At 35.0% G+C, this 11507-nt stretch overlaps 1 protein-coding gene across 2 annotated transcripts in view; it reads right to left on the bottom strand.

Moving 5' to 3' along the window:
• Window positions 1-4930: 4930 nt before the first annotated feature.
• The window catches only part of LOC136842519 (protein unc-13 homolog 4B-like), a 43485-nt gene continuing 36908 nt past the window's right edge, over window positions 4931-11507 (bottom strand). For both annotated transcript variants that reach the window (XM_067109924.1, XM_067109923.1), the window contains exons 16-22: window positions 11088-11279; window positions 9661-9858; window positions 9330-9438; window positions 8885-9018; window positions 6321-6521; window positions 5830-6014; window positions 4931-5595 (exon numbers count right to left, since the gene is read on the bottom strand). In XM_067109924.1, coding sequence (XP_066966025.1) covers window positions 6336-6521; window positions 8885-9018; window positions 9330-9438; window positions 9661-9858; window positions 11088-11279 — 819 coding nt within the window. In that variant the 3' untranslated portion in view covers window positions 4931-5595; window positions 5830-6014; window positions 6321-6335. The remainder of the gene's footprint in view (window positions 5596-5829; window positions 6015-6320; window positions 6522-8884; window positions 9019-9329; window positions 9439-9660; window positions 9859-11087; window positions 11280-11507) is intronic.

Genomic DNA, 11507 nt, shown 5'->3' on the forward strand with positions numbered 1-11507 from the left:
TGTGTGTGTGTGTGTGTGTGTGTGTGTGTGTGTAAGACTGCAATAACCATAAAATACCTTCAAATAAAACACCAAGCAATATAGAATGAAAAAATATACATCACAAGCGTAGTCAAGACAAAAATCTTACCAGAATTTCCCCTGAAGGGAGGGGATACGATCTCCTTCCTTCCGAAAATCTAAGTTAAAGTGCATGCTATTATATATGATAAAAGTGTGCATGCTGAGTAACATTAGTCCACTGGTTTCCATTAACGTAATGTTTCTTGAGTTCTTACTGATGAGTGATTTTTTTTTTTTTTAGCAGATGTGATGAGGTATTTTTTTCTATAACATTTTAAAATTTCTCACATTATACCAACTTTGTGAGGTACTCACTGAACATTATAATGGACAGCATAATGAAGACGAATTGCTTGTCTCCTGAACACTGCTGTATCTACACACTTTTAGAAAATATTGCAAATATTACTTTAATTACTTTAAACTTTTCAGAGCCTTATTCACTGCTCTGAACAATATTCTCCATAAGAACGATGAAGCCATGTAATTATTGTTCCTGTAGCTGTGTAAACAGATTGGCAATACATTCGCAAGTATAATTGCAAAAACTGCTCTTTGACCAATCCATTACAGCTTACAAGTGTCCGATATGTTACTCACTTATTCAACTAGTTTAAAGAACGCCAGGTACCATTTTTCACTCAGTGAGAGAAGAAATATTATTCTTCTGTGCTAGAGAACCAATATATTGTTGTATAGTTTCCTAAACGTCTGTAACTTGAGATTTATTTATGTCGTCTCGTTGTAAATAGGTCCTGTTTGATTTGTGTTATTTATTTATTTTTTTAAGTTGTTTTTCATCGCGTTAGTATTGGTGATTATGTCCTAATTATTTGTAATCTTCATTGATCGACCTTTGTCATTGTAATTCATACCTTGCATGAAACCATCGCATTGCGAAAATAGAATATTCGCATAATTCTCTCTCTCTCTCTCTCTCTCTCTCTCTCTCTCTCTCTCTCTCTCTCTCTCTCTCTCTATTCAATTTTTCATCTCTTTTTGTTGACCTAAGCAGTGAATTAGGTACCCAACTGTTAGTTAACCGTTGTAAGTTGCAGTTAAAGGAACGAGACAATGGAAAAAAGAAGAAACGACACCAGGCCCAAGTGTCTACCATGAAATTGGAAGGGATTCGACGAGTTAAACATCCGCCAAACGGGGCGAAACTATTTTCTCTCTCTCTCTCTCTCTCTCTCTCTCTCTCTCTCTCTCTCTCTCTCTCTCTCTCTCTCTCTCGTGCCCTTGCGCTGCCATCCTTCATTGTCATTCATATGTCTTGAACCATTGATCCCCCACTCTTTGAGTGCGTTGCTTTGCTGTAATAATTAATTAATGTCATATGACATTAATTGCCCGAAATAATTTGACACCCGCCTGTCGATACAGTTCACTATTTATGAATATGTATTCTTCATTAATTAATATCAATCGATAGATCCAATAATTGCCATCTAATAATGTGGTATATCTTTTTTACATAAATTAAAGCCCACTGACTACATTGGATACTCATCATTTGTGCTGGAATGTGCACTTTGAATCGCCGGTAATTCATATTCTCCTCGTTTCACCGGCGTGCTCACAAAAATAGACATTGCCCTGCTAGTGATAAAGAAGATAAATTTTACTCTCGTTTCTTTCGCTCTAAAATAGACATCATAAAGAATTGAACTGCTCAGACTGATAATTTTTTGCTCACATATTTAATACCCTTGACTATATTACGCAGTCGGTGCTTCTAAAAGCTACTCAAAGACCACTCATTAAGTCTACTTACCGGTAATCACTTTGCGAAAGCCAGCTTTATGGTACTCCGGTTAATGAAAATTGAACTTCAACCTTGTCCGAAGGGTGTTAATCCGTCTAAGGAACTCTTGAATCACAGGTCAGTCTCCAACTAAGTGCTCATCGCCTGCTTCGGTTTGACTCAAATTTCATTCTGACTTGGTTGTCTCATTGTTTAAGTTTATCACAGTTTTTGTTTTACCATTGGTTCCCTCGGCATGCTAGTGGTCTGAAGTATGTTTTATTTTATCCTTTTTAATTGCTGTCGTCTCCTTGACTCACTGATATCCTGATACAATCATACAAAACACACACATACATATATACATATATATATCTATATATATATATATATATATATATATATATATATATATATATATATATATATATATATATATATATATGTTATACCCCTACAGATTAAACACTTCGTTGAAGTGTTACGTAACGTGTCCTTTTGCGATCTATCTTCAGGAACAGCATGGTATTTCGACCCTTACCCCCTCCTAACACTCCCCACAGATTCCCCCCTTCAGACCCTACATGCCTTTTTTTCTCTCTCAGCAAATTTCTCTCTCTCTCGCATTAGCATTCGTCTCGGGTATTCTCCCTCTCTCTCTCTCTAATATCATCCTCCAAAGGAATGGATCATTTAAGAAAACGCAATCTTTCCTACAAAAATAGATTTATTATTCAAACCAATCCAACAAGTAATGAATGAACAAAGAAAAGATTAAAATGCATCATAAATGAATGATCAAGTCAAAATAATCTAACTCTGACTAAAAATCTTACTATGGCTAAAAGCCTTTAAAACTCAAAACTCTCACATACTCCATCTTAGACATTATAAGTCTCGTCTTAAGTCAACCACATGAGAAATACCGACATTGCAAAGGTTTTGCATTGTCCTCTCTATAATCACACCAATTCCACAGATATCACCACAATGTCATCACCATGTGACCACAGACATCTGTCGAAAGAATTAAGCACAATAGTAATCTCCCAAAAATATACAAGTGCAAAACATAATAATGAAAGTCTAAAATGCCTGGTTAATAATGGTAAGCAAAACACAATAAAATAGAATATTAAAGCGGCATGAATAGTCATGTTCAACTTTCCACACAAGTTCATAAATGTCTTGAAACATGGTAAAAATTCACAAGTCCACAGTTCACACAGAAAAAAGAAGAGTCTGAACTTTACCTTATTCTGCCAGTTCTTAGAGATTGGAACACTCAAAACCACGTCTTGACGATCTCGCTCTAGCTTCGCTAATGAACGATCAGACTTATTTTTGGGCAGAATTAGACACAAAATCTATATTTTCTAACGTACAAACTTATGTACTCACATACCAACTCGGTCATCTGTTTCACATACCAGAGCCAATATTGTGTGTTCATCACGCCAAACAGCTGAAATAACCAAACTATTTGCTGAATGCAATGATTTTGCAACTGATAGCTTGACCTAGTACCATCTTACAGCTATCTCTCTTTCATCACATCTTATAGTATGGCAGTTATGAATTGAATATATATGTCCCTTAAATATATATATATATATATATATATATATATATATATATATATATAATATATATATATATATATATATATATTGTAATGAATATAGAGCCTTATGCCCGTTAAGAAACTGAAATATTCTCATTTTGGAACAAACAAACAATTTTGAGTAGTCAAGGGAGCTTTCAGGGGTTGAGGGTCCACTCTTCTCCCTATCGTTAATCTGTCCTAGGGGAGAACACCTGCTCATGCCTTTTAGCATTTCTTGTTTTTCTTCTTCCTTCTGCCGGCGACTTCTTTTCTGTTCCAGACTGTACAAGTCGAGGCATAGCCCCAAGGCATACTGGGGCCCAAAAGGACAGTGTTGTACCGAAGACAAGAAAGTAGTAGCAATCTGGCAGTCGGAGGAGGAAGAGCTCTTCCAAAACCCTTCCCAGGGCTCCTCAAAAGGGCGAACCCGATTTCTCTCTATTGATGACATGAAGTTAACAACCATTGAGTCTGCCTGCCCACATCTAATGAAGGAAAGGAAGATCCACTCTTGTTTTTGCTAAAGCGTAGCCAAGTTTCATGAGGAGTCGATGACCCGTGCATTGTGATTATTGCAAGTTTTTTTCCTGACACAAGTTGCATGGAATCAACCCAGAAGAACCCGTTCCTGAAACTAATTCCCAGTATTCAACTTATTCTTACTTTACCTGGGGACAAGATTCCCCCACAGTAGAGTAATTCATCCATTCACTGATATTATCATTTATCGAGAGATGCCCTGTATGCTTTTGCTGTTGAATTTCGTCTGTAAATTGTAGACAAACGAACAGTTAATTACTCAAGGTATCTCTCTAGCTACCTTAAACTACCCCTGTTTATCCCTTTTAGCTTATAATTTGCAGCCCCTTTAGCAAATGCTAGAAAAGAAGGTAAAAGGTCCATAAAACACTATTTGAACGTTGCAACCATATATTTCGAGCACTTCCTTCTGTGTCCCTGTTCGGTGCACAGAAGGAAGTGCTTGAAATATATGGTTGCAAATGTGCAAATAGTGTTTTATGGGCCATTTTATCTTCATATATATATATATATATATATATATATATATATATATATATATATATATATATATATATATATATAGATAGATAGATAGATAGATAGGTAGATAGATATATGTATATATACATACATATATATGTGTGTGTATGTATGTATGTAGTATATCTATCTATATATACAGTATATATATATATATATATATATATATATATATATATATATATATATATATATATATATATATATATATATATATATATATATATATATATATATAGGTAGATAGGTAGATAGATGTATGTATATACATACATATATATGTGTGTGTATGTATGTATGTAGTATATCTATCTATATATACAGTATATATATACATATATGATAACCTAGGGCGTTTTAATAAAAAATGTCCGAGCAATCCTTTCTCGATTACGTATAATGTTCTACATGCGAAATTCATTTTGGAAACCATTCGGTGAAATAAAATAGCCTTTCATTCCTAAATCTATATTTGTACTTTAATTTTACATTTGTTACAAAAAAGCAAATCAGACTAGCTTATGCAGAGTAAAGGTTGAGTAAACATCCTGACACCTTTATAAATATTATTATTTACATGATGCTAAAAGCATTCTATCACAGAAGAAGGAACATGCAGGTTTAGAATATCCGGAACATCTGTCAATCATCTCACAATAAAGGTTTTCTTTTCTTTGTTTTTTGTTTGATGCTAGCATAAAGACCACGCCCACCAGAGCTAGTTACCCTTTATAACCCTACGGAGATCTTGAGAGCTGGCGAAGGCAGTAATTCACGAAGTAACTATCGCCTTGTTCCTTGCAGTAAGATAAGAGTTTTAATTAGGAACTCGAAAACACGGCAGCATTGCATCGTGTGTTCGATTTAATAAAATTTAACTAGTAAATGATTTACTTATAGGCTTCCTAATTGGGCTAAACTTCTATCAGCAGCATTGCAAAATAAACTAATTGCTGATTATTAATAGTGTTCATGCTGGACTTTCCTTAAAACAAATTTTTCAAACTTTTTATGAGATCCGAAGCGTCTGGATGACGCTTCCTTAGCTTCTTCAGGAAAGTGTTTGCTGTCTTATCCGTATCTCTTCTATCTAAGACTTGCAAAATCTTCTGTCGTTCTGAAAAAAAAAACGATGGAAACCCTTCTGTATCAATCATTCTTTGAGCATATTCACTGGATATTAACAATACATCATTCCAAATCTCACTGTAGCTAGATTATGGAACGTAACTTTCAAAACAACTTGACATCTCTTGATCAGTAAGATCTAAATCAATGGTATTTTGCTGTTTAAGAGTGAATTAGATTCCAGCTCTTTCTGTGCAAAGAAACGAAACAGATCCATAGTTACCTTCGCTGACGCTTGGGAGGAACATCTTCAGGTACCTGTTGCGAGCATAGGATTCCCCAATGGGAATGCTGGAGAAGGGAATGACAGATTCCCCAAGGAAAGTGTCCGGGCGGGTCAGGTTGCGATCCTTCAGAGTCAGAATTAGGGTTCCTTCATGTTCATTATCGCAGTTTTCGCCTAAGTCACTGAAATGAATAATTATTAAAAATAACCGAATTAATCCTTTTAATTTTAAACAGGAGAATTTTTTTTTATTAAATTAACACTACCCTTGTACTCGGGGGCTTTCGTTGGCCAGTCTAACAAGTTTGCAATGAAATAATGATGATGAAGGACTGAATTAGTAAATAAATACTGTGTTGATAAGAGGAGGAACTTCTTTTCATCAGTCGTGCAGGTAAATACTTTCAATAAATGCACAGCCTTTTATATGATAATCTTATCTGACACAAGACAAATCATATTTTACATACGCAAGGAACTTTACTTACATTTCAAACAGTTTATCAAAAGTAGCAGGATCCTCTTTCAACACAGGAGTCTTCTCCGGTCGTATACTGGTTCTCAGTGGAAAGAACCTCAACTTTTATATAATATTCGAGAGGTGCTTTATGAGACTCCTCTGGAGGTACTACGATGTCCTTAGCCATAAGGACGAGAACACTAAGCTTGTTGGTCTCTTGAAACCAAGTCTGTGGGAGCCAGAAGAATACTGTGTTATGGCATGGATAAATTTGTCTTTATGCAGGCTTATACCATCTCTGAAACTAATGTGGGAAAAAATTAAATACTTATAAGGATTCGAGAATATAAGTAGTTTTAAAAACAAACGTATTTGACTAATTATTTAGTTATATAAAAGTATGCAGTTTGAAATTTTCCAAACGACAGATAGAATTTCATCAACAAACTCCTTTGGGTTTTCCTATGGTGCATACCTTGATGGCATTCCTTATGTAATCTCTTTGAATCTTATCTTGAAGGAAAGGGATAACGATAATTCTAGAATATGAACAGATTTGACAAGAAATGCCATTTATTTATTATTTAATTTCCTAAAAGGAAAAGTTTCATCTAAAAGTTCCTCTGGATTTTGCTGTCGGGCATATCTAGATGGCGTAACTTATGAAGTTCCTGAAGAACGTTTCCACATTCTTGGAACTGTATTCAGTACTTAGGTTTGAAATTTGTATTGGATATCCATTAGGTGATGAGATTCTAATGGCTGGGTGTACAGCAGGTTAAATGGGTGGAAGATTCGGTGGTTTCTGATTTTGATGATTATCAAAACTCACGTACGAGCACTAATAGTGTGAGTAAATTACCAATTCATTAGTGTTATCAAATTACTGTAATATTAAAGTGCCTTACTTACTATGTAGGGAAATAACATCACTGTTATAGGAGTTCAAGAAATTAATTTTGAATGAGGCTGGGCAAAGGCATGTTTCGTGGTAATTGACCCTGTCGTAATAACAGTGAAACCGTTGTTTTGAGTCTCTAAGTAACAGCTGTGATTTTTAATGTACTGCACTAGATTATTTTCTTCAAATATTCCTTTCATATTTTGGGGAGATTGTGTTAATGGCTTTCGTAAAATTAGCTATTTTCAAGGGCATCTTGGAGTTTAACATCAGTATATCGAATATGGACTCTCGTAGCTACCTGTACCCATTACAACCACTATATGTGCTGCTATATTTTCACGACGACATGTCACATATGATGTTCAGTAGTAGAGTTGAAGATATTTTGCGATTTTCGTGCCTTCCATTTATTAAGAAGTTCTCATGTCACATATGATAGTCTGCATTCCTTCATAGCATGTCGTTATAGTGGTGTGGAATGTTCATTGAGAGGTGGGTAGAGATCTCGGAATGGCCCAGCGTCCAACTATCCGACCGACCAATGAAGAATTAGAGGAGTTTATTTCTCGTGATAGAAATTCATTTTCGTCATAATGTGGTTCGGATTCCACAATAAGCTGTAGGTCCCGTTGCTTGGTAACCAGTTGGTTTTTAGCCACGTAAAATAAATCTAATCCTTCGGGCCAGCCCTAGGAGAGTTGTTAATCAGCTCAGTGGTCTGGTTAAACTAAGATATACTTAACTTTTTTTTGTATAGGAATGGGAGATGCCGTTCAATAGATTCTTTGTAACTACAACAGATCAGAAAAGCGATAGGTAATCATTAAGGTTAAAAGCAATTACAATCGAAGACAGCCGCATATTATTATTTAAACTAAAGTGGGACTTGAGCTCAAAAATAATTTGAAAATTATTTCTGGAATTATAAGAAGCTGAGAAAAAAAAACATGAGTGAGACATGTCTATTAAAAAAAGTCATGACCTCGAGGAAACTGTTATTCAAGAAAGCTATAAACTCTAATTGACCATTGAAAGGAACCTGTCTAAAGGACAAAGTAGGGTCTTATAGTAAGCTACTAAAAGTAAACATGACTCATGAAAATAATTATTACAAAGAATGGAGGTGGAAAAACAAGGAATATCGCAGCAATGAACATCAGGAGGAATAAAACCACAGATGACCATTAAAATTAAAGGAACATATTATGAGGGGAAAAGTCACAGATTTGTAAAGTTGCTGATGACTTGAAACAGTCACATATGATTGTTAGTCATGACCGTAATTCTCACGAATATAAGTATGAAGTATTGGAATGGAATGGAATATATATAGAATTTAGGCCAAAGGCCAAGCGAAGGGACCTATGAGGTCATTCAGCCCTGAAAGGGAAACCTACAGTAAAAAGGTTTGAAAGGTGTAACAGCAGGAAAACCTCGCAGGTGCACCGTGAAACAATTTTTAGGAGAGGATGGAAAGTAAGCTGGAAGAAAGAATATGAACGGAGGTACAGTAAAAGGAATGAAAGGGACTGCAGCTCAGGGTCGAAGGGACGCTGCAAAGAACCTTAAGTAATGCCTACAGTGCACCGCATGAGGTGCACTGACGGCACTATAACCCTACGGGGAGTATGAAGTATTAGTTCATGTTTTAATGAAAAAGGAATACGAGAGATGCAGTTCAATCTTACCCTTATAACCAGGGAAGCTGTAGCAGAATCAGCTCGACTGGTTTCCTCCTCGAATTGCAGTTTATAATACAAGTTTACCAGTGACAGAGAGTTCTTCTCCATGAGCGTCAGGTCTTCCACCAGATTCCTATATTCTAAAAGGTTAGAGTAAGTTATACATTATTGTTCTCATAAATGTCGATTGAAACATGATTTGTGGATGTGACGGAAAAATATTATGACTACTGTACCGTGATTAGTTTCTTTGAAAATGCGTAAAGGAAAATGTTTAATTAATAGATATTTCATTGGTAATCTAATAAAACCTAACTCATACCACTGATGTGCGAATGAACTCTACTAACTACGAAAAATTGTTGCACACTTGCAATCAATGAAAACTACAAATTTCCTTTTATTTCGAATGAGATAAAAATCAAAATTATTATCTTTATATCTCTCTTACCTTGAGTGTCGGCTGACTGCGCATCCAAAGCTTCATCCGAATCAGGAGTCAAATCTACGAAGATCTTTTTCAGTGTCCTGAGCAGACTTCCATAAAATTCTGGTTCCATCTGGACGAAAAAGAAATAAAAACAAAAAGAATATTGTTAGTCCTATTTTGTTTTGTGTTCTATTCTATTTTTAAGCTTCCTGCGATACAAAAAAATATGTATGATGATTAGGATAAATAGGTAAGCGCTTGATATTTAACAAAGACAGAAGCAGTAAGCTAAAGATTTCAGTTACTCATACTTATTTACAAAACAAAAATAATAATGAGTGATAATACTGACAGTGCCTTCTTTGTCGACAATTCCTCTCATGATGGTAAGAATCTTGACCCAAAGACTCTCCAAAAGAAATTTGGTGTTGGATATATCAAGGAATTTTCGAAGAATGTCAATCGTTGGGTACAGAACCTCTGTCAGAAAGGCTAGACTCTCATCTTCTTGGCAGAGTTTCATGAGGGTCTTCTCTAAAAATTCTTCTCTCTAAACAGAACAAGGAATGAAATAAATGAATTAGTATGAGGAATATACTATTAAAGATTCAATGGGGAAGCTTATATTAAAGCGAAAGGAAAAGGCCCTTCTAGGGTGATGGTTGAAATAAAGGCTGGACATGTGAAATAATACAGTGTCTGTTGAAGTTAAAGGAAATGATAATGCCTACATTGGAAAGTTGAGAGGAAAGATGGTAAGAAGAAATGGTACTAACAATATCTGGTCAGATAAAATGTCGCGTGTTCCAAGAGGGAAAAAATTAAGGGTGTGATATTGTGTGGAGAAACGGAAACCTTCATGGAAGTGAAGATGAAAGATGCAGAATCTACACTGGCTTGGAGATATAAAAAAAAAACCTCTGCCTTCATGGAGAAAGAAAAAAATTTTTTTTTTTTACATAGATAAAATTAACAAAGATATATCATGAAAGCTATAGATACATTCAACAAAATGCATGGCATGGGGGAGACAAAGAGCAAAACAAATGATTGTCGACTTTAAGGTAGATGAATAAATAAATAAAACCAAATTGAAGTGAGGCAATAAATCTTATGACATGGTACAGGGCATAACTAAAAATATAGCATGGGGACGAAAGCCAAATATATGTTATGGTCGGGAGAAATACCAAATGTAATGTTGTAGCAATATGAATGCTGTGATGACGATGAATAACAATGTATACTCTGAGGTGCAGAGATACTCCAAAGGAGACGATGGACTGGAATAATAAAATGTACATTATGGCGGAGTGATATGGTGTTGAATGTTCTTGGAGAGACGAAATTAAAGATGCTTTTTTATTACAAAAGAAATAGCTAAACGAGTGTCATGTAAGAAAACAATAACAAAGTGTAGGCTGTGCCGTGGTAGAGGGAGGGGAATAGCGAAATATATTTTGTGGTGGAGAGATATATCACAAACATATGCAGTGAAAATTCTGGAGCAAGTGTCGCTATGAAATACAACAATGTTACCACGCACTTTCCGTATCAGGCCACTGTACAAATCAAGTATAAAAACAAACGAATTCAGTTAGGAGAGAAGTTGCATTTCAACGATTTAAATGAACACTTTGAAAAATTATAGTAATTCTGAAAAATTATATAACACGATTATATTTCAAATCCTGGTGCAATAACGTAATCTACATTTTAAAAAAATAATTATTGGATTAGGATGAACGGGTAGAATGCTTGCACAATCAAATTACTCACCGCGTTCACAATCTTCCATGTGAAATTTTGCATGATGTTCTGGACGTTGAGAGTTGATATGCTCACCATCGCTTCAATTTCCGTGCTGTGCTTTTCTCTCGTTTCAGAGTCGAGGAAATTGTACCCTAATATGTTATGATAATCCTTCAAGTCCTCCATCACGATGGCCATGTTTGTGATGACGACACAGATCTGTTTTATAAGAGATCAATTGGTAAAGCAATAATAATTTTTTTGAATTATTTATACCATAAAGAAGATAAAAGTAGAACATTACGACATGAATTATGAAACCTACAAATCAACTGAATAATTACTTCACATGCAAGGGCACACCTGTTCTATGTATGTATGTACGTATGCATGTACGCATGTATATAAGATATATATATATATATATATATATATATATATTTTTTT

Source organism: Macrobrachium rosenbergii, chromosome 10, assembly GCF_040412425.1.
Source record: "Macrobrachium rosenbergii isolate ZJJX-2024 chromosome 10, ASM4041242v1, whole genome shotgun sequence".
Lineage (NCBI taxonomy): Eukaryota > Metazoa > Arthropoda > Malacostraca > Decapoda > Palaemonidae > Macrobrachium > Macrobrachium rosenbergii.